The 23,840-nt window shown below is 46.6% G+C and overlaps 1 protein-coding gene across 1 annotated transcript in view; it reads right to left on the minus strand.

Moving 5' to 3' along the window:
- OBSCN (obscurin, cytoskeletal calmodulin and titin-interacting RhoGEF) overlaps positions 1-23,461 on the minus strand; it is a 303,665-nt gene extending 280,204 nt beyond the window's left edge. Inside the window, 8 exon segments of the mRNA XM_078152436.1 lie at positions 2,763-3,035; positions 5,186-5,464; positions 6,368-6,634; positions 8,395-8,700; positions 10,298-10,558; positions 10,701-10,970; positions 22,443-23,433; positions 23,435-23,461. Of these exon segments, the coding sequence (XP_078008562.1) occupies positions 2,763-3,035; positions 5,186-5,464; positions 6,368-6,634; positions 8,395-8,700; positions 10,298-10,558; positions 10,701-10,970; positions 22,443-23,433; positions 23,435-23,461 (2,674 nt within the window).
- Positions 23,462-23,840: the final 379 nt, after the last annotated feature.

Raw genomic sequence — 23,840 nt, forward strand, 5'->3', positions numbered from 1 at the left:
GGCCTGGTGGCCCACTCTGGGGGCCTGGGAGATCTGTCAACGTTGCCTTCAGTGAAGTGGCGTCCCATGTTTAAAAGCCCTTTCTATGAGTTTAAAGATTCTATTCAAGTTTTATATTTGGTTTGGTTTCTATTTGATTCTTTTCTTTTTCTAAAAAGCAGTTTTGGATCAAAGTTCAAGCTTCTAAAACTCTCCAAATTCTGTGAGGGAGACAGGTTACTCCTTATTAAGGAGGCCTGTTGATTCACATTAATCATGAAACACTGTAGATGGCAGCTATCTGGGAAATGGGAAGATTTCTCCTTCCTTTGAGTGAGTAAAATTACTGCCCCCCTGCTGATTGGGAAGAAAGTCATCTGGCAGAGAATCTTGTCTGAGAGAAGACTAACACAGAAGATAGAGTATGACTATAAACTTCAGATTACGGCATCTGTGGGGAAAGAGGCAAGGGAGAAAGGGGAACAGGAGAACCTATAGAAATTACAAAAGTAATCACAAGACTAGCTTATTAATTAGCTGTATAAATAAAAATTCGTATAGAGCTTTAAGGTTTGCAAAGCACTTCACAAGCATTATCTTGTTTGATCCTCACAAAAACCTGGGAGTATATTATCCCCATTGTAGAGATGAGGAAAACTGAGGCAGGAAGAGGTAAAATGACTTGATCAGGATCACACAGCTAGCTAGTAAGTGTCTGAGGGTGGATTTTAACTTGGATCTTCCTGACTAGCTTGCAGCACCTCTCCACTGAGGTATCTAACTGCCTTTGAATTCTTTTCTTTTCTTTTATTTTATTTTTGGTTAGGCAATGGGGTTAAGTGACTTGCCCAGAGTCACACAGCTAGTAAGTGTCCAGTGTCTGGTCTGAGGCCAGATCTGAGTTCAGGTCCTCCTGATTCCAGCGCCAGTGCTCTAACCACTGCGACACCTAGCTGCCCCTGCCTCTAAATTGTTGTGGCTGCCATCTGCAATTCTTGTGGAATGACAACAGGTGTATTTACCCAACTGAGTCGTTACATCATGGCAGCTAGGAAAAATAGTTTAGAAGCATTCTAACTCTAAATTCCAGGACAGTCAGCATTTTGGAAGTAGAAAGAGGAACAGGGAGGGGGAGGAGAATCAGGGTAAAAGTAAGCTGTTCTGTTTAAAGAACAGCAGGAAAAAAAAAACTGAATCATGCCTTTATCAATTTGAGTTTGATTTCTTTAAATCTTGCTCCATAGGAATGTTTTTTTTAAATTATATTCTCTGTACTGTTATTAGACTTTGCTATTCTAACATAGCAGGGTGGTGATTAGGGGAACCTCAGATCTATTACATGCCCTATTCTTCTTGATGAGAGGTTTCAGGATGGATATCTTTGTCAGAAAGAGGCACCTCTCCTTGAGCAAGACACGAGGCTCCAATTCCTTGCTGAAGGACACAAACTGTAACCCCCTCCTCACCTTGCTGGAAGTCCAAGGAAGAGAATGCCCTGGCAAAGAATCTCAAAAGTAACAGACTCAGAAAAGAGACTGATACTGTTTTTACAACTCAATTGAAAGTCCACCCTCATGCTTCTTACTGGCCAATTCTTCAACAGAAACATCACAATGAAGGGACTTCAAGGGACCAGTAAGGAGTTGCAGTTTCATTACAACTAGGCTTATGTCCCTCAACAAAGAAGCAGACAGACCACAAGTCCAGTTCCATGGGAGGTGCCCTTTTCTGACAAAGATACAAACTTTGTAATCTCCTCAAGAAGAATGGGGCATGTAAATGATCAGAGGCTCCCCTCATAAACACCCCGCTGTATTGATCAGGGGTTCCCCAGGTTAACCTCCTCTCACATTAATAAGGATGAGGTTTTTTTTTCATTCTTATTTTAAAAACATAATTGATCAGAAAAGCATGCTAAGTGTCTCTCTCTCTCTCTCTGAGTTAACTATGATATAATCATGGTTGGTAGGATGACAATTTCATAACTGAGTCACTATTGGTCCCATGATAGCAGTATACCCTAGTGGTGGCAAAAGTGTATCTGAGACGGGCAGCTAGGTGGTGCAGTGGATAGAGCTCCGCCCTTGGAGTCAGGAGTACCTGAGTTCAAATCCAGCCTCAGACACTTGACACTTACTAGCTGTGACCCTGGGCAAGTCACTTAATCCTGACTGCCTCACCAAAAAGCCAAGAAAAGAAAAAGTGTTTCTGAGATAAAATAGTCTTGACTGCTAAGCTTCTAAAACTAAGTGATTGTGCAAACCCCATGATCCCCAACATATCTAAATCAGTCTGTCTATCCCAAATTTGGAGTCCCTCTATGGTAAAGGTAGGCTATGTGTTTGGCACTCTTTACTACGCTAATGCCACATACATTTACAAGATTTAAAAAGACTTCTAGATGCTGATGCTAATGGTGGTAGTAGCAGTAGTGACAATAGTAGTGGTGATGGTGGTGATGGTGATGGTGATGGTGGTGACAATGGTGGTGATGATGAGCACTTAGAATGGCGTCCACTAAAGGACAAGAATCTATGAACAACTTCTAGAAAGGAAAGGGGAAAGGAGAACAGAAAAAGAGTAGAAGAAATAGAGGAAAGTGTTGGCAGAAAACTGGAGAAGATAAAAAGGATTAAGAATAGAGAAAGGAAGGGAAAGGAAGACCAGAGACAATGGGATTCCTTCTAATGAGCCAACTCCTAATGCACTATTATAATAACCACTTGCCATACTTAGGGGGCTGGTCTCCCACCCGGATCCCTCCCTGCTTTCCTACCACTCACCAGACACCTTGAGCTTGAATTCCAGTGTGTCTTCACCAACTCTGCAGGCATACGTGCCCTCGTCCTGCCTGGTGACCATGCCCACCACCAGCCGGTGCTTTGTTCCCTTGTCTTCTTGGGAGAGGCGCTGGGAACGACCGAGTTCAGTGCCATCCTTATACCAACGCACCATCACATGGGCCTCTGACGTCTCACACTCAAACTGGGCCTGGCCCCCCAACACAGCTTCCACATATCCTCCTGCCACATCTTTGTGTAGGAAATGGACAAGATCTGAAACCATATGGTCAACAAGGTAAATATCCTGAGAAACTGAAATTAGATAAATATTAGGGGAAGGGCTGAGGAGTATGGGCAGGAGGAGAGATGAGGTTGTCATAACTGAAATACCATTAGTCACTACAGATGGTGGCCTCGCTGTTTAGAGGCATTTCTCATTTATCTCTATCACCCAAAATCTTGCTTTCAAGTGTTTATCAATATTAGAGGTCAATCAGTCCAACCTCTCACCAATGCAGGAATCTCCTGTCCTTCAATACCTGCAGTAACAGGGAGCTCATTACCTTATAAGGGAGTCCATTCCATCATGGAACAACTGTTAAAAGGTTTTCCCCTGTATTGAGTTGGAAATTTGCTTTTATACCTTATCCCCACTGCTCCTAGTTCTGTTCTCTAGGACCAAGCAGAATAATCTAATCTCGCTTCCCTAAGATAAACCCTTCAACTACTGAACCCTGAAGACACCAGTCATGTCCCATTGAAGTCTTTTTTCCTAGGCTAAACATCCCTTTGCTTCTTCAATCAAACCTCAGATGATATAGCTTAAGATCCCTTTGCTATTCTGGCTGCCCTTCTCTGGACGTGTTCTGCTCTGTCAATGTCTTTCTTAAAATGTGGCTGCCAGATCCAAACGTGGTGCATCTGCTGTGGTCTGACCCTTCCCTGCTCTGGACACGATGCTTCTCTCACTGTAGCCTCAGATCTCAATCACATTTTTAGCAGCTGGATCACATTATTGGCTGACAGTCAACAAAAATTCCAGGCCTTTTCTTATTTTTCTTATTTTATTAATTATTTATTAGTATTATCCTTAAACTTGCTTTGCAACTATTTACATTTAAATAAAATGTCATAACGTGTCTTTTCAATTACTTTTTTCTTGTGTAACCATATTAACAAAAATATTGAGAAACTAGTATTTCTCCAGTCTAAAGTCCATTCCAGATTTGCCTAGATGAAGGAAACCTTATCAGTGCTTAATTAAACTTCTTGAAAATAACTATTGTTCAGTTGTGTCCAACTCTTCTTGGAAATAATGCCTTCCAGTAAATCCTCTACACTCCTCCCCCACCTCCCTGCCCCCATTAAGCCTAACCATTTTCTTTCAGAAATTTCTGCAAAATATTAGGGACAAAGGCTAGAGTTCCAGAAAATGGATTAAAGGGGAAACCAGACTTAGATCAGGAAATACCTTAGTCTAGTTAAAGTCATTGTCTGCCTTCCCCTGTGGACCTGAATGAAAAGTTTAGAAAATGATTCTGTAGGATACCTGGACATTATAAGAGACTATTCTGTTTGATGAAGCTGTTCTCCAGAACTCTGAATTATTGCTCAAACTCAATTGTGAAATTTTCTTTCTTAAAGAATCCTATAAAATATGACTCCAAAATTAATTGTATTTGTATTCAAGAGATGCCTGAGGACACGAGGAAATTGTCAGTTTGGACAACTCTCTCTAAGTAAAAATCATTTTAGTTAATAAAATGCTTCTGATTAGGCTTGTGCCCCAAATATAGGCTGTGGTGTTTTTTCTTTGACCCTAATAAATCTCTGGGCAGCCAGTTCTGGACTCAGAAAGACCCAAGTTCAAATCTGGCCTTAGCCACTTCACTATTCAACTGACCCTGGGCAAGTCACCTTAAAAACACCTCTGTTTGCCTCAGTTTCCTCATTTGTAAAAATGGAGATAATAATGGCACCTATTTCCCCTGTTGTGGTGAGGATCAGATGAGATAATAATTGTAAATGCTTGGTACATAATAAATGCTATATAAATGTTAGTTATTATTATAAAGTCCTCCCCATAAAAGTCATATGAGGTAGGTAGATAGGATTATTAACCACATTTTACAGAGGAAGAAACTGAGGTTCAGAGAGGATGAGTAACTTGTCCAAGACTCACCCAGCTACAGCTCGGATTTGAACCCAAAGCTCCCGACTCCAAGTCCAGAGCTATGTCTCTCACACCACAGACTTTGAAAGGTAGGTTTCCTGCAGGTGGGGAGGGTTGGTTCGGGGCAGGCTCAGGGCAGGGGGTACGGAGTGGAGGCCACATCTCAAGAGGACACTCCTGGGGCTGGGAGGCCCTTCTGGCGTGGAGGAAGCCGTCCCCAAGCCCGGTCCCACCCCAGCCCCGCGCGCACCTTGCACAGAGAGCTGGTAGGCAATGCGGTCCCCGGGACTGAGACACTCATAGAGGCCCGCGTCATCCCTGGCCACATCGCGCACCCGCAGCACCCGCCGCTGCTCCGTGGCCTGGAGCTCATACTTGGGCCCGCTGGGCAGGGCCCGGCCATCCTTCAGCCACGTCACAGCTGCAGCCTGGTCTGAGAGCTCGGCCAAGAGCTGGGCCTCCTCGTGCAGGCGGGCCGAGATCTTCTGCACCGCGGCCGCCGACTTGTTGGTGATGCGCACGGGGGCAGCTGGGAGAGCCAGCGGGCAGACACAGAGAGAGGGGTTGGGGGGAGGGGGGGGGCCCGGCCAGGGGGGAGAGACAAAAGAGGGGCAGAGTAAGGAGGGGGAACAGAGGGGTCAGGGAAGGGAAGCGGGGAGGGAAGGGGAAGGGGAAGAAGAAAAGGGGGAAGAGAGGGGAAAGGGAAGGAAGGGAAGGGGGGAACAGGAAGGGGAACGGAAGAGAAGAAAGAAAAGAGGAGGGAAGGGCGAGAGGGAAGGAAAAGAGGAAGAAGAGAAAGGAAAAGAGGGAGAAAGGAAGGAAAGAGGGAGGATTTGAGACAAACTATTATCTAGCTATAACTCTCTCATCTTGTACTTGTGAAGTCAGCTTCTTGAGCCAAAGTGTAAGACACTTCTCCCAATTAAATTTAATCTATTAGATGTGGCCTAAAGCCAGTTTTTGGTGATCTGCACATTTGATAAGCATTACACCTATGTATATGAGATATCTTGCACCCTTTCCTTTCCCTCATGCCCCAAATCCAGTCTTGTCAACTTTATATCAGTAATGTCTCCCATGTACATCTAGTGATGATTTACATTTATATAGTGTTTTAAGATTAATGATCTGTGGAATAAAGTGCTTTTACCTCCATTTTACAGATGAGAAAACTGAGCCTCAGAGAGTTTAAGTGACTTGCCCTAGGTCACACAGCTGGTGTATGGATTGAAACCTCTGATTCCAAATCCAGGGCCCTTTTCACTACACTTTCTATGTCCTCAGTCATCCAGAGCAGTATTCTGCACACAGTAGGCACTTAAATACTTTTGAATGGATTTAGGCCCCAGTAGGGGCTCAGGAGAAGGGACCCACAGCACATCTCCCTGAAGCCAGGTGCATCTGTGTGTTGGGAAGGTGTTTTGAGGCCTACCTTTAACCTCCATCCGGATACTGCTCTCTATGCCATTGGCCACAAATTTGAGCTGGGCACCGTCCAGGTTGGCGGGGACCGGGCTGATGGTCAGGGAGTGTTGAGTGCCTTTGCAACGAATCACATATATGTCACTGACTGGCAGGGCTCGTCCATCCAAGAACCACTCGCCAGAGGAAGCCACAGTGAGGTCCACAGTGAAAGTCACCTCACCACCAGCTACTGCCTCGACAGCTCGCAGGGGTGTCTTTACAGCCAGTTGGGGTTCTGTGGGGAAATGAGAAGGACCATAGGTCAATCCTGGGAGAAGCCCAGATCTGGGGTCCTGTGGACAAAAGAATGACAAGGGGAAAGCAGAGAACTACTGGTCCTCTGTGAGTAAGACTCACCCCACACCCACCGGTTCTCCCCACCCAATCTCAGCTAATTTGTGTTCTTCCACAACCTTCAAAGCCTGGATCCAAGCCACCACTGCCCCCTGAGGGGGTCCATGGATAGAATTTTGGGGGCCTGTGAACTTGGATGGGGAAAAATTACATCTCTATTTACTTAATTTCTAACCCATAACAAAAATTTAGCATTTCCTTCTATTATGAATATACGTGACAAGATGGGACTCTGAGAAGGTATCCACAGGGTTCACCAGATTATCAAGGGGGTCCAGGACACAAAAAAAGCTAAGAAACCTCGATCTAAAATATGCCAGCTCTGTAATGGACCCAAGAAGGCTAAAGATGCCCTCCAAGTGGTGTCCCAGGGCAGGAAGGGCTCTGAGATCTTCCCTCCTCCATCACAAACAGAGCTTCTCTCATAGAACATCAGAGAGTTGCCCTGAGCAACTCTGAGAATCCTAGCATTGTAAAGAAAGGAGGGGCCCCTGGGGCCACCCAAAGAACCAGAATACCTTCTACAATATCCCTGACAAGGGGCCCTACAGTATTGTTTGATGAGGAGCTCACTACCTCCTGGGGAGGCTGATTCCACTTTTAGACAGTTCTAATGGTTAACAAGTTTTCCTGATGTACAAAATAATGACAGCTAGCATTCATTTAGTGACTACCATGGGCCAGGCACTGTGCTAACTGCTTTACACATATTATCTCATTTAGTCCTTACAATAAAGTTGGGAGACGGGCACTATTATTATCCCCATTTTACAGTTAAGGAAACTGAGGTAAACAGAGACTAAGTGACTTGCCCAGGGTCACACAGCTAGTAAGTGTTGGAAGCTGGATCTTCCAGACTCCAGATCCAATTCTTCCATATGATAGATTTTCAAATATTTGAAGACAGCAATCGCATGCCCTCCTAATTCCTCTCTTCTCCACACCTTTCTGAAGCCCAGTTCTGTCCCCCAGCCTCTATCACCTATCAAGGAAACAAGCCCCCCCAAGAGCCTTGTGCCAGAAGAAATGCATCCTGGGACTAGGCCCCCAAGTTCCTTCTTACACACCCAAGGGGAACCAGTGTCCAAGCTCTGGGAAACTCCTTCGAGGCCTCCTGTCCATCCCCTTCTGGCGTATCTAGGCACAGTCCCCATTCCTTCTCAGCCAGGCTCTGGCTTCCCTGTTGGAGAAGGCCACCCTCGTCCTCCTGTCTCACCTCATAGAGAGGGTACCTGGCAGATTTCCAGGATGCCAAGGGAGTGAGTGGGAAGAACTTGAGGGGCCTCGAGGCCCCTGGTATGATGTCACTGGGGGTGGGGAGAAGCAGAAGCCAAGAAAGGAATAAAAACATAGGGATAATCTGAACCCCCATTTCTAAGCCTCCTTAAGGCTTACAGGGCATGTCCATCATGACAATCCTGTGAGGCAGGCAGGCTAGGGATTGTTATCTCCACTTTATGGAGGAAGAAACTGAGTCTCACAGCCATGAAGTGAGCTGCCCAGAGTCACAGAGCCAGAATTTCAGACCAGGTCTTTTGACTCCAAGTTCAGCGCTCTTTCTGCTCCCCTGCTCTGTCCTCAGCCTCCCCCCACCTTCCCCTCCTGGCTCCCCATTCACGAAGGGCCACCACACTCCCTTACCCAGGTGGATGGTCTCTGGAAACTCGAGGTAGGGGCCCTGGCCAAAGCTGTTGACGGCTGCCACTCGGAACTGATAATCTCCTGCTTCAAGCAGGCTGCTCACAGTCACCTCGAGCATGGAGACCTTCTCTGCCTCATGGCACCGAGTCCACCTCTGGCTGCCCAGTCTCCTCTTCTCCACCAGATAGCCGTCGATGGCAATGGGCCGGTCTAGCTGTGGCGGTGACCACCCAAGAGTCACAGAGCTGTCTGTTTTGGCCTTCACCACGGGCTCGGAGGGGGCTTGTGGAGGAGGCTTCCTGGGGACTGGAGGGAAGAGCACCCACACACAAACACATAGGGAAGAAAGGTGAGTGTGTAAAGGGAAGTCACTTCTGGGAAGCCCCCAGCCCACCAGTTCCCTCACCCAGCTCCAGAGACCAAGACAATGGGGCCCTTCTTACAGCTTGGGAATTCCCATGGGATGTTTCTGTGATGAAATGCAAAGAAGTTAGGAATCCAAGAATCTCAGAGCTGGAGGTCCAACCACCAACCACTAGGTCCAAACCACCCCTGAAGCAAGACTCCTCTATAGCTTCCCCAAGGGGCTTCCAGTTTGTGCTTGAATACCTCCATGGATAGGGAGTTCACTACCTCCTAAGACAGCTAGCCCATTCCACTGTGGGACTCATTTCACAATTTGAAAGGTCTTCTTCTGTCAACCCCAAATCCTTCTCTCTGTGATGTCCACTCATTGGCCCTAGTTCTGTCCTCCGGGACCACACAGAATGAATCTGCTTCCTCTTCTATATGACAAACCTTCCTTCTATATGACAGGCTTTCCTCCTTTTACGGACAAAGAAGATTGAGGCCCAGAGAAGAGCCCAAGGTTGTGAGTGGCAGAATTGAGATTAGAACCCAGGTATCCTTACTACCACATCTGTGCCTTTCCCACTAACCTGAGCTACCCTCCTGGTACTCTCATGCTGCCCTGCTGAGCAGTCCCTAACATTTTAGTGTGAAGAAGTTTAATACATACTCCTTCCCAAAGGGAACATGGAGAGCCCAGTGCCATGACCCAAAGCCGGAATGGTGGCAGCAAGAACCATGAGAAGCCAGTACAGAGGTCTAGAGAGGCAGCACAGCACAGTAGGGATGACACAGTGCTTGTCATCAGAGTAACGAGGCTTAAATCCCAGATCTGACACTCACTAGCTATGTGCCTCTGACTGAGGCACTCTCTGAGTTTGTTTCTGTGTCTGTCAAATGAAGCTAACAGCCCAGGAGATTGTCTCCTTCACTGGGCTGCCGGGAGGTAAACTCTTTGTTTCCCTCTTTGTAATAGGGGGGTTTAGGATTCAGGTTGGAGGCCCCACATCACACCAGCCAGGTAGCCAGGTCAGGTCGTCCGTGTGTGGGACTGATCACGTCTGTCCCAGGAAAGAGAAGGAAAGGTGAATGGTGCGGGTTATAGGATCATAGGACCTGGGATCTGATGGAGAGGATTACAGGTTTAGAGCTAGAAGGGACATCTACCCCAACCTCCTCATTTTACAGATAAGGAAACTGAGTCACAAGAGGGTAGTGGAAGGCAGGATTGGAACCCAAGTCTTTTGCTCCAAAGCCAGTGTTCTTTCATCATGTCACACTCAGCCATCAAGGGCTGGAGACGACCTTAAACTCCACTGAGTCCAAACCCCTCACTTTTTAGATGGGGAAATTGAAGCTGAGTCACTCACCCAGGGTCTCCCAGGTGGCGAGTGGCAGAGCCAGAATTCTATTTGAACCCAGTCTTTCCTTCTCCAAATCCAGAACTCTTTCTACCATAGCAGGCTTCTGGGATCAGTATCCAGAAGAAATCTAACATGCCTGGCTTCTACTCCCGCCCTTCCCCCCCATCTAAGGTCCCAGTTCCAGGCCTCACCGGACACAATGAACTGGGTCGAAGTCCTGCACTGGCCAGCCAGGAAGGCAACCTCCCCAGCGTCCTCCTGGCGGCACTGTTTGATGGTCAGCGTGTGGCAGGTGCCTGTGGAAGTGATGGTCATGCGGTCCCCAGCCTTGATCTCCTCTTGGTTCCTCAGCCACTGGATAGGATCAGCTGGATCTGCCAGTTCCACACAGAAGATGGCTGTGTCCCCAGTCAGTACCATGGTCTTCCTCGGGAGCTTTTTGGTGATGTTGCCTGAACAGAGCAAGCAGGGATCAGGGGAGAGGGCAGGACATTATAAACCTGCTGCCCACCACCTTGGAGGCCCCAAACACCTAATGAGCACTAGGAGCCCCTGGTGCAGCCCCAACCCCTGCCCCAGCCCATGTGGACCTGCCTTGGACAGACAGCTCAGCAATGGTCCTGCTGCCCTCCTTCATCTCACAGATGTAGACAGCATCATCATCTGTAGTGACGTTCTGCACTGTCAGCCGGCGCCACGTGCCTTCCTCCTCAATGTTGTACTTTTTGCTTTGCCTCAGTCTGGTCTCCTCCTTAAACCAACAGGCCTCTGTGGCGGGCAGAGGCACCTCACACTGGAATGTGGCGGCCTCCTTCTCCCGGACCTCGAGGTCTTGCAGCTTCTTCTTGAAGGGTACAGTGGGCTCTGGGGGGGGGGGGCACAGGGGGAGGAGGAGGAAAAGAGAAGAAAGAACAAGTAGTTGAGAGACAGACTCCAAGGCTAAGACATAGAGGGAAGCAGGAGCAAGGGAAATGCCCAGAAACTGACAAACTTGGGGGAAATGAGGGGGAGAGACATACACAAAATGAGAGGCATGAGAGTGATACCCAGAAACTGAAAGATGGAGAAGGGAGGACGGAAATATTCTCGGGAGGGGTGCAATGGGGGTTGGGGGAGGCAGTAAGGTCAGAACTGAGGAGAAGAAGACAGGTGGTTGAGAGAAATCCCCAGAACCTAAGAGATGGATGGAAGGAAGGAAGGAAGAAGGAAGGGAGGAAGAAAGGAAGGAAGGGAAAGAGAAAGGAAGGAAGAAAGGGAGGGAGGGAGGAAAAAAAAGGAGGGAGGAATGAAGAAAGGGAGGAAATGGAGAAGGAGGAAGGAAGGAAACATTTATTAAGGGCCTACTATGTGTGCTAAATGCTTTACAAACATCTCATTTTATCCTCATAACAACCCTGGGAAGTAAGTACTTTATTATCCCCATTTTTCAGCTGAGACAAGAAAAAAGATAAGGAACGTGTTGTGTGTGACCTTCCCCACTCTGCTCCTCACTTTCCTGCTCTGTAAAATAAAGAGGTTGGGCTAGAAGACTTTGTGGGTCCTTCCAGCTCTCATGGTCTGTGATCATGTGTGTGTTGCCAGTGGCTTTGTGAATCATTGGTGCTAAACTCAGCTGAGGATGGTATTTGGGGAGTTACTGTGTTCAAACAGACTCATCCACACATCAGGAATCTGACACATACATAGTGAAAAACGGGAAAAGTGCCTACTGACTGAAGCAGGGAGGGGAGGCCCTGGGGGAATGGACAGTGTGAGAAACGTCTGGAGCCTCCAAAAGGATAGGGAAGACCCCCAGTGAGGAGGGGAAGAGAGAAGATACCTTCAAAGCCCAAGGGCTCCACAGTAAGACAGACAGCGGTGGGAAGTTTGGGGAGATAAAGGTGAGTGGTGAGAGACGTTCTGAGCCTGAGAGGAGAGAGATAAGGGGGAGAGAGAAATCTTCGACTGAAGGCAGTGGGGAAGGGAGGCAGAGAAACATGGGGAGAAATTCCTGGAACCGAAGTTACAGGAAAGATCGGCACGTACTGAGTGAGATCTGAGAAAGCTGTGTTGGAGACACTCAGACACTGAAAGGAGAGGTGAATGGCTAGGAAGTGGAGAAGGGACAGAGGGAGAAGTGGGTGCTGAGAGTTCTCAGATCCTGAGAGATCGTGGCGGGGGTGCGGGGAGGCACGAGGGAGGGAGAGAGGTGATGAGAAGAGAAATGCCCAAAGACAGGAAAGAGATAAGGGAGAGACCCACACAGTTAAAGACATAGTAAAGGTAGACCGAAAATGGGCGTGGGGCAAAGGAAGAAGTGGAAAGGTGCCTAAAGCCCAAGACTTGGGGGAAATGAGGGGGAGAGACATACACAAAATGAGAGGCATGGGAGTGATACCCAGAAACTGAAAGATGGAGAAGGGAGGAGGGAAATATTCTCAGGAGGGATGCAATGGGGGTTGGGGGAGGCAGTAAGGTCAGAATTGAGGGGAAGAAGACAGGTGGTTGAGAGAAGACACAGTCACACAGAATGAGAAATAGGAGAGATAATAGGTTGGGGAGAGATGCCCACAGCCTGAGAGGGAGAAGGGAGCTGGGTGGAAAGAGATACATCCAGAGCCTGACAGACAATGGATAAAAGAGAAATAGATATCCACAAAGGGAAAGAAAAGAGAGATATGAGGGGGAGAGATTTCCAGAGACTGAAAGGGTGGGGAGATAGGGAAAGGAAGAAAGAAAAAGGGAGAGATGTGACTGGAGTATTGGTCTGAGTGTAAGAGACAATAAGAGGAGAGATACCCAGAGATTAAAAAAACAGATGAGATAAGGGGAGAGAGAAGGAGTTAGGGAAGAGGGGATGGTGAGAGAAAGCCTCGGTAAATTATATTGGGGAGAGAGAGATGGGGAGACAGACAATGCCTGAACAAGAGAGAAAGGACGCCCCCCAGAGACTCTGAGAAAGTGAGGATGCAGATCATACAGAAGGGCAGACAATACAACAGGGCAGCCTAGGGGCATTGGACTGGCGGAGGATGGAAAAGCAGGCAGATGGGCTGGAACCACTACTGCTGGTCAAGGCCCATATCCCTGAGTCCCAAGGGAACGTCCTTCCTTCCTTGACCAGCCTAGCTCACAGAGACTTTCCCTTTTCTGAACTCCTACAGGACTTGCCATCCATGGCCCATACTCTGGCTCTTGTGCTGGCGAGATCCACATTGGGGCCTCCTTTCCTCTAATTTCCCCTCCTGCCCCCTCAATCATAGCTGACTCAGGAAAGGGTTTGTTGACTAATTGGCGGATTTACTTCCATTCTCAACTGCATAGACTTTTGATTTCTTTCCCTTTGAGCCCCAAGGGCTGCCATCTCCCAGCTTCACTTCTAAGAATCTCTCCCAGCTCCTCGCACCCACATCTACGAATGCCGCTCTAGTTCAGGCCCTCAGAGAATCTCAGGGTTTGTAGAAACCTCAGAAGCCATTGCGTCCAACCTGTAATGATGTAATAATCCATTCTGCAACATCCCTACTGGGTGGTCCGTCCAGCCTGTGCCTGAAGACCTCCACAAGAGGGGAACTCTCTCACTTGCTCCAGAAGCAGCCCATTCCATGCTGGGCCAGCTCTAATTGTTAGAACGATTCTCTTTCCTTCAAGCCTCTCTACAGCTCCCCACCATTTTTGCTGTTAGTCCTGCATTCTGGGACCCAGAAGATCCAATCTAAGTCCTCTTCCACAGGACAGACCTTCACATACTTGAACCCAACCATCACCTCATCAAGCCACCTGGTGAATCATAACAACCTAATTGGTCTCATCAATCCATCCTGCATGTGCTGACTGAGTAATCTTCCTACAGAACTGATCCATTAAAACCTTCATCCTTTTCCCTCTCACCTCCTACTCCCCATTGATTCAAGTATAACTACTGATCCTGGCATTCAAGGCCCTCCACAATCTGGTGCCATCTTTCCTTTCTCATATAACTTTTCTTCAAATAATCTATGTTTTCAATTACTCTGGGCAGTCCTCCATCCCTTGTTCTGTCCTTTCTCACCTCCAGGCGTTTTCTTGGAAGATACTCCATCTACTGAAACTCTTCCCAAGAAATCCCTCGTCTGGTGGCCAACCCTGGTACAATGAGCATTAGTTAATATAATCCTGAGATAATACCCACACAATCCATCCCCATGTTCTCAAGGCTTACTCAGATCTGGCAGGTTTTGTGCTCAGCAACAGAGCTTTCTAGAGCCCAGGCTCACCTCCAAGCCCCAGTGAGGCATCAGAGGAGGAGCTGGAGTTAAATAGAGGTGTCCTCAAACAATGGGTCTTTATTTAAGTTTCTCTGTGCCCTTTCCTACTAAATACTGGATGACTGAAAGCATGTTGAAGGAGCTGCCTGTTGGTAAGAAGTATCTAGAAAGCGGATTCCAAATTCTCTACAGAAAGGCGTTGACTATTGTTGCTGGTTGAACCCTGCACCTCAAAATAATCCAAGCCATCACCTCCTTTGGCACTGAGACCCACACTTCCCATAGGGAGCAATTCGACTGCCTTTCTGAACCATTCTGGGCACATCTACAAAGTCAGAAGCGGGATTACTCATTCATGGATGAGAGATTCACCTTCCAAAAAATCTCAACAGGCTGGAAAGGCAAGCTGGAGTTAACCAGATGGGCAGAAAAAAAAGAAAGGAACAGGATACAGTAGAAAGAATATTGAACCTAAAGTCAGAAGACTTGTATTCAAATTCTGGCTCTGACACGTACTAGTTAAGTGACCACAACAAGCCCCTTTTCTCTGAGACATTGCTTCCTCCTTTGTGAAGTGATAATACTTAACCTACCTATCTCACAGCATTATAAAGAGGACAGCTCTTCACAAGCCTTAAGGTGCCATAGAAATTCGAGTTCTTACTATAAATGTCAAGTCCTGCCCTCAGACCCAAAATATCAATTGCAGAAGGAATAGCCAAAGGAGATGTATCTAAAACACATCTTAAGTGAAAAAGACCTGCTGGTTCAAGTGGATCTCAGGCTCACTATGCATCAGCTATGTAACGTGGCAGCCAAAAGAGCTCATGCTAGTCCTGTGGTCTTTTGTCTTGGTCAGGCTACATCCCAGAATGCCATGTTCAGTTAGGAATGCCACATTTTAGGAAGCACATTGACAAGCTGTGGCCAGAGGTGGCTGACCAGGCTGAGGAGCAGATTTTGTACCATCCCAAGAAAGTATTGATCGAAGGAACTAGGAATATTTAGCCTGGAGAAAAGATGACCAGAAGGAGGGGGTGTTATCACTGTTTTCAATTATTGTATAGAAAAGGAATCAGACTTTTTTCTCAAATAAGAATTGGAAAAACAGTAGAAATATCAGCTAGGTGGTATATACAATGAATAGATTACTGACCTTACAGTAAGAAAGATCTGAGTTCAAATCCTGATTCATTCACTGTGTGATCCTGGACAAGTCATTTAATCTCCCTCTGCCTCAGTTTCCTCATCTGTCAAGTGGGGATAATAATAACACCTACCTCATAGGATTGTTATGAAGCCAGAAAGATTTATATGTAGAACATTTTGTAAGCTTTAAAGTACTATATAAAATCAGCTATTATGTTAGCTATTAAATTAAGAAAGACTGATTTCAGCTCAGAGTAAAGGAAACTCACTGATTGGAGCTGCCCAGTCATGAAAACAACTACATTAAGGAAGTAACGAATTCTCCATCACATTAATTAACTAATGCTTTAAAAATGCTTATTGATCCACTGAAGTAAAAAGGCAGGGGTAGTAATCATGATCTCAGACAAAGCAAAAGCCAGAATAGATCTAATTAAAAAGATAATTAGAGAAATGACATTTTGCTAAAATCAACTATGAAGCAATAAATGTTTTAGCAAGTTTCTCTGATAAAGGCCTCATTTCTCAAATATAGAGGAAACTAAGTCAAATTTATTAAAACAAAAAGAAGAGCCATTCCTCAATTGGTAAATGGTCAAAGGATATGAACAGGCAGCTTTCAGAAGAAGAAATCAAAACTAACTATAATAGTATAAGGAAAATGCTCTAAATCATTATTGATTAGAAAAATGCAAACTAAAACAATTCTGGGGTACCCCCTCACACCTATCAGAAATGACAAATGCTAGAGAAGATGAGGGGAAAATAGGTACACTGATAAACTGTTGATGGAGTTATGAGCTAGTTTAATAATTTTAGAGAACAATTTTGAACTGTGGCCAAAGGGTTATAAAACAGGGTGTACCCCTTTGATCCAGCAATAGCACTACTAGTTCTGTACCCCAAAGAGATCAAAGAAGAAGGAAAAGGACCTATATGTACAAAAATATTTTAGTAGCTCTTTTTGTGGTAGCAAAGAATTGGAATTTGAGGGGATAGTTGTTAATTGGGGAATGGCTGAAAAAGTTGTGGCATGTGATTGTGATGGAGTACTATTATTCTGTGGGAAATAACAATAGGCATGGTTTCAGGGGAAAAAAATAAACAACAAAAACAAAACAAAACAAAAAACCATAGCAAGACCCATATGAACTGAGGCAAAGTGAAGTGAGAAGAACCAGGAGATTATTGTGCACAGTGACAGCAATGTAATGATCAAATGCAAAAGACCTGGATATTGTGATCAATAGAATGATGCAAGAAAATTCCAAAGAAGTCATGATGAAAAATGCTATCCACCCACATAGAGAGAACTGATGAACTCTGAGTGCAAATTGAAGTACAACTTTCTCGCTTTATTATTATATTTTTTTTTTTGCAATATGGCTTATTTGGAAATGTTTTACATGATTTTACATATATAATGGATATCATTTTGCTTGCCTTCTCAGTGGATAGAAGAGGGGTGAGAGTGAGACAATTTTGAATTCAAAATTTAAAAAGAAAAGAATGTCAAAAAGTAAATAAATGATGTAATTTTTAGATTAAATAGTAATTAATGTGTTATTTTACCTCATTAAAGTCATTTACTTCAGTTTTAAAAAATGCTTATTGACTGCACCTTTGTATCAGACCTCTACCAGTAGGCTTCTCCAACAGCCTCTAATTTTTTCCTTCACTTTTGGACAAGGCTGGGCAGTTTCTGTCTCTCACCCTAAGCAAACCTTCTTCCAGGTAACTCCATCCCTTTACCCAGACTGTTCCCACAGCTTCTCTTCTTTCCTCCCTTCCAAATTCCATCTAAAACCAATCCCCCTCCACCAGGAAGCTTTCCCAGACTACTAAACCACTGGGCATCAATCATACTATTAGTTTCCCCATAGTCTTATAGTTGAGGCTTTTACAGCCTATCAGGAGTGGAGTAATCACAGGGAGGAAGGGTGAGGGGAACTGGCTTGGGTATCAGCTTAGATCACTGATTTTGAGGTGTCCTGAACTGTTCTATGTACTTGCTTGTATTTCTTTGTTTATCTCTTGCTGGAGGGGGAGGTGAAATTAGATCTCCAGTCAGCTGAAAATTAAAGGATTGGATTGGATGATCTTTGAGGCCCCTCCCAGCCCAAAATCTTCTGTTTCTAAGTTGCCAAGGGATCAGCACTGGTATGAATGGAACCCCACAAGGCTGCCAACCAGTCAGGAGGCCTTGGGATTGGCTGAGAATGAGCCTGGGGTTGGGAGAATGGATCAATGAACTCAAGACAGGGTGGGGTGAATCCAAAATTTAGCTTGGGGGTATTCTGAAAAGAAAAATGTTTTTATTCAGTGTTATAAGGAAGCTTCCAGGCCAAGAGAAGGGGAAATCAAATCTTGGGCCCTTAGCCTCATTTTATAAAAATAGCTCACATTTACATAGGGTTGGAAAAGCACCTGACAGAGGTTATCTCACAACACCCCTGAGAGGTGGGTGCTAGCATTATCCCCATTTGGGGAATGAGGGACCTGAATCTCAGAAAGCTTAAGTGAATCTCCCAGGGTCAGTAAGTTTCTGAGAAGGGATTTGAACCCAGATCCCCCTGATTCCAAATCCAGCATTCTATATGATGTTGCCTCTAGGAGTTTTGAAAGTTGAGTGCTAATCTATGACTTGGATGGCTTCTCATGCAAGCACGTCTAATGGCCTTCCCCTTGTGTATTATTATGCTCTCTGGCCCCTTATGAATAAAGCCCTAGAAAACACCCTCTCACACTCTGGAGTATGCAGACTCAGAGTGGAAGAAAAAAAGGTAAGTGGAGACCACACCAGATTACCCAGAGATGGTGGTAGTAGCAATGGCAGAGAATGGGACCAATGAGTGGGAATCAGGGGCAGGAGGTCTCTAAAACCAGGATGCCAAATTAGCTCAGGGACCCAGAAAGGTCTGGAGATCCTGGAGTCTTGAACCCCTATAGGGGTCAGAAATCACAGACAGTTTATTTAGTAAGTAGTGAAAAGAGCCCTGGATTGGAATACCCAGGGCCCCTGGACTGATTCCAAGAAGAGAAGCTGGTGTCCCAGAAAGGAAACAAACATTTCATCAAGGCTTGAGACCCAAGGCAGGAGGCTTGAATCCAATACTACCTCAGGCTGCATTTGGGTCCTAACAAAAGTAACCACAGATTTCTGACCAGCCCCTAGTGGGAATTTCCCCAAAATGGCCGGATTCTCAGGCTGCCATATATAGACTAATGGCCCTGTGGAAGAGTCTGTTGAAAGGAGTGACTCACCCATCACCTTTACCAGCTTCACTTAGCTATAAAAAATTCTACAAAAAATTGCATAGAGAATTACAGTATGTTAGCTCTGGAAGTACTTAGGACCTACACTCTCAGAGCTTGGAGGGTGCTTAAGACACCAGTCCCAGAAGGGACGTTAGAGCATAGAACATGATAATCAGAGCTTTAGATCACAGACTTTCAGACTTGAAGAAGAACCTCAGAACCTAGAGCACAGAATGTTAGAGCTAGAAGGGACAGGAGAGATAATCTAACCATAGACCACCCCTGTCCCCCAAGGGGTCTGTAAACTTGGATGAGGAAAAAAATTACACCTTTATTTTCACTAGCCTCTAACTGAAATTTAGCATTTCATTTAATTACTTTAACACATGATTCTGAGAAGGGGCCAATAAGCTTTCCCTGACACCCAAATCGGTTGGGACATAGAAGAGTTTAAAAAGTCCAGATCTAGTCCAACATGATATTTTGAGATCTGAGACCCAGAAAGTTGCAGTGATTTCCCCAAAAAGGTCACATAGCAGAACCAGAAGTAGAACCCAAATCTTCTGGCCCCTAGACCAAGTTTAATAGTTTCACAACAGCTAAATGCATTTTTCTCATGAGTGACCATGTCCCAAGCCAACCAGGGTAATGAGCCACATCCTTGAGAACATTCTGAATGAAGATGAGGTTGGAAGAGGCTCTGCTTTGTAGGCCCTTTCCTGGAGGGGGGTGGAAGCAATGGCCTGAGCCCCTAAACGTTTGGGCCCAGGGTTGGGCCTTCCAGTCTAAGAGATGGCCCTGCCCATCCCAATTCCTCCTCCCCATCCCTCTTTCCTTCTTCCAGATACAAATCCACCCCCACCCCTGACATGTGAGCTCAGCTGTCCCCGAAGCAGGTGCTGCTCCCAGGACACCACCTCCCAAAGCTGCCCCTCCCTCCCCCTGTCATTTTGCCCACTGTTGCCCAGGACACTGGATGCCCACAGACCTTTGTCAGAAAGACAGCCAGAAAAGGAAAGTTTCACCATCTCTCCCAATGGCCCATCCCACCACTTCAGCCTGGGCTGAGGCTTGTCACCTAAATCCCTTCCCATGCAGCTGGGGCCCCAGCCTCTTCTCATACTGCCCTGCCTAAGCCTGGAAAACAGCTGATCCCCTATAAGCCAAAAAGCCCCTCCCCCATCAGCCCACAAGTTAAAACCAAACCCCTCAGCCTGGCATACTAAGCCCGCTAAAATCCAGGTCCTCATTCCTTTAAGACCCAGTTCAAAACTCTTCCTCCAGGAAGCCTTCATCTCATAAAATAAAGGGCTTACAATTGGTGATCTCCAAGCCCCCATCAGCTCTGACATTTTATGTTCTAAGGGAGGAAGAGAAAGGAACAGAAAGGGAGAGAGAGGGATAGAGGGTGAGAGAGAAACAGAGACACACAGAAGAACAGAGAAAGAAGTTGAGTTGGGAATAGGAGTCTTGACATCCAGAAGCCTGAGCTCTAATTCCAGCTCTGACATTTAAAAAAATTCACTCTGAACCTCTGTTTCCTCATCTGTAAAATGAAAAAAAAAATACTTCACAGGACAATTTGTGGGGAAAGAATTATTTAACTGTGTTTTCAATGTTGTTATTCTCTGTATCTCCTCCCTGTGTGACGTATAGGAGTTCCCTGGCCTCAGGAGCTGCCTGGCCTTCCAGGGCTCATTATTTGTCCTCACCCTTACTTCCCCCTCCCCGAGACAAACGAGCTACTGAAGGGTCAGTATTAGGGGAGAATAGGGGATGATGTAGACTAGAGGTAAGATTATGGACTTTGATGGCTCCTTGTGGTCAAGGTTTGGTTGGAGGCCTGTGGAAGGGAATTAGGATCATCCTGGTCCCCAGAGGCTGGCCTCAGACACCATCCCTGCCCAGGAAGAACATTTCTTTCTCTTCTTAATGCACCCTCCACACTCTTTCCAAAACCCTATTTCAGCCATGCTTTTCACCGAACTACTAAAAAGTAGGCAAGGCGGAAAGGAATATTCCCCATTTGGCAGATGGAGAAAACTGAGCCTCAGTGAAAGGGAGTGACTTTCCCATGAAAGAACCAGGGATACAGCCAGGGCTGGAACCTCCCTGTCTAGGGCTCTGACCACCACATTCCTCTTTCTTTCTCTATTACCATTCTGCCTTCTCTTACAGACTGACAGTAAGAGAAACTAAGGCTGGAAAACTATACAGACATTTGGTTAAATGGGAAGAGTTTATGGTAAAAAGACCTATAGCACTATTCTAGGAAAAGAAGGCTGAACCCAGTAAAAGGGCCACAGGATCCAGGAGGGATGAAGGGCTCAGACATTCTGTGCCTTGTGTTCCCCTAAATATTCTAAGGCCTCCTTCCATATTTGGCATTTTATGTTCTACATTCTAAGATCCCTCCCTGCCCTCTGACTTTCTGTGTTCTCAGGTCCCTTCCAGGTCAGACATTCTATGTTCTCCATTCTAAAGCTCTTCCTGACTCTGACCTCCTATGTCCTAAGGTCTGCTATCCTATGTTCTGAGATCCTTCTCAGTTCTGACATTCTATGTTCTATATGAGGCTGAGAGAACCTATTCCCTACCTAATAATAACTCACAGCTCATCCTCTCCATTCCTGATACCCATCCCAGCCTGAGGAATGGTAATAATTCCCTTGTCACCAGGGTGACTCATAATCCCCAGACAATGTGATCCATAGAGGGGAAGCCTGATTCCTCAATCTGAAGTGGTGGACACTGTCACCCCAACATTGTCTCCCATATTTGGTCAGGATATGTGACCCACAGGGCTAAAAAAAAATAATGATAACTTGCATTTCTTTGAGATTTATAAACCACTTTTTCTGCATAATGAGCCTGTGAGGTATTTGGTGTAAATATGATTGCCCTTATTTCAGAGAGAAGGAATCCAAGGTGAGGTAATTGGCCCAGGGTCACATGGTTAGCCATTGTAGGCACCAGGAGTGAATGCCAGCCTTCCTGGCTTCCAGACCAGCAGCTTTCCCCACCGTGCCATGCTGTCTTTTTAACTCAATTAGGGTATGAGAACTTCTTGGGTGGGGCCAAGATGGAGAGAAATGAAGCCCACCGGTTCTAAATTCTTAAGACCGAGAAGGGATGCTAAAGAATCAATTCTTCTGTTTTCTCTTTCTGGTGGTTCCTCCTATTGTTTCTAATTCTTCCTTACAACATCACTAATGCGAAAATATGTTTAATAGGAATGTATATGTACAGCCTGTATCAGATTGCATGCTGTCTTGGGGAGGGAGGGGGAGAAAAATGTAAAACTCAAAAGCTTATGGAAGTGATTGTTGAAAATTCAAAATAAATAAATTTTAAAAAAATTAAAAGAATCAATTCTTTCTCCCTAGGGAGAGGGACAGATTTAGGTGTAGGGGGACGGGGGAGGATGAGGAGAATCAGAGGATGGGATTTGGCCTCAAGGGCAAAGAGGGAGGGACAGGAGCATAAAAATTACAATTATTCCCATTTCTCTGGGGCTTTGCCTACCAAGCACTTTCCTCACACCAACTCTGTGACAGAGAAATTATAAGTATTATTAACTGAGGTGGATGAAAGAAGGGACCTAAGTTCCAGAGCTGATTCTTAACTCTAGGCTTCGTGACTCCCAGCCCAGGACTCCTTTCCAGGCTGTCCCAAAGGGGATTTAGAAAGCCTGCTCACTCACCTCTCACCACCACCAGCACAGAGCTATAGGTCTGCCCCACCAGGTTGGAGGCTGTGCACGTGTAGAGTCCATTGTCCGTCTGTTTGCAGAAGAGGATCTTAAGAACGAAGTTCTCCTGCTCATCCTCGTATATCATGTGCCGCCGGCCCTCCACCACCACCTCTCCGTCCTTTTTCCATATAGTCTCAGGCTTGGGCTCCCCAGTCACGTAGCAGCTCAGGCGAGCATGCTTGCCCTCAGTCACAGTGCACGTGCGTGTGCCCCCACTAGTCCAGCGCCCCAGACTAGAGCTCCAACCGGTGCCTTCCGACCGTATCTCCTCCCTCCGTTTCTGCAGGTGGTTCAGCAGGGCAGTTGTCCCAGAGGAGGCATCAACAGCCCTGGGACCCAGCAGGGCCTTCTCGTCTACCACAAGGGCAGCAGCGGCACTGGTAGACCCAATCGGGTTCTCCGCAAAGACGGTGTAGGTGCCTCCATCTCGGGGACGGGCACCCCGGATCCGCAGGGAGCTATCTTCACCCTTGGCCTCAACCTGCACTCGGTGGAAATCGGGGGACGATGGCTCGCCCAGCCTCCGGCCATCTTTCGTCCAGCTGACAGACATCGGGGGGCTGCCCTGCACCCTGCAGCGGAAGGTGGCATCCTCTCCCACGCTCACCCGGATCGATGTCGGCCGCAGAAGGAAGTAGGGAGCCAGCTCAGCTCGCATGGTGTCCTCGCCTACCTGCAGACTGACTGCCGCAAAGGCCTCTCCGATGGAGTTGCGGGCTCGGCACATATACTGGCCGCTGTCCTCCAGGGTAAGATCCACGATGGTCAGGCGGTACAAGTCACCCTCCTCGGCCATACGGAAGCGCCCGCCGGGGGCCACCGGCACCTGATCTTTCTCCCAGCTGACCATCGGTACAGGGTTGCCCACAATCTGGCAGCTCAGGGTGGCATCTTTGCCCACTGACACCAGGAAAGCCTTGGGTCGGGTGAGGAAGCGGGGGTGCCCCGCTGAAGGTGTTGTAAGCCATCTTGGCTTCCTGGGAAAGGAGAAAAACACAGCAGTGAACATGGGGAGAAAATGACAAGTTTGATCGTACGACTTAGAGCTGGAAGGGGACCCCAGAAATCACCAAGCCCAACCTCCCCTTTTTAGAGATGAAGAAATTGAGGCAGAAAAATTTGTCCAACGCAGCTCAGCTAGTAGACGGAAGAAAGGAGGATTTGAACTCCCCTCAACACCAAATCTCCACTTACCAGGATGCCCAGAGGATATTTACCCAATAGCCTAGGGTAGGATTGGGCTGCAGCGGGAGAGGTTCTTTCCTCTGTCCTGGTGATATCATGCAGGGTCAGTTTCTGGAATCCCCCCTCAAGCTACCTTCTCCTCTCCCCACAAAGTCCTGCCCC

Source organism: Phascolarctos cinereus, unplaced genomic scaffold, assembly GCF_003287225.1.
Source record: "Phascolarctos cinereus isolate Bilbo 61053 unplaced genomic scaffold, phaCin_HiC Scaffold_4;HRSCAF=312, whole genome shotgun sequence".
Lineage (NCBI taxonomy): Eukaryota > Metazoa > Chordata > Mammalia > Diprotodontia > Phascolarctidae > Phascolarctos > Phascolarctos cinereus.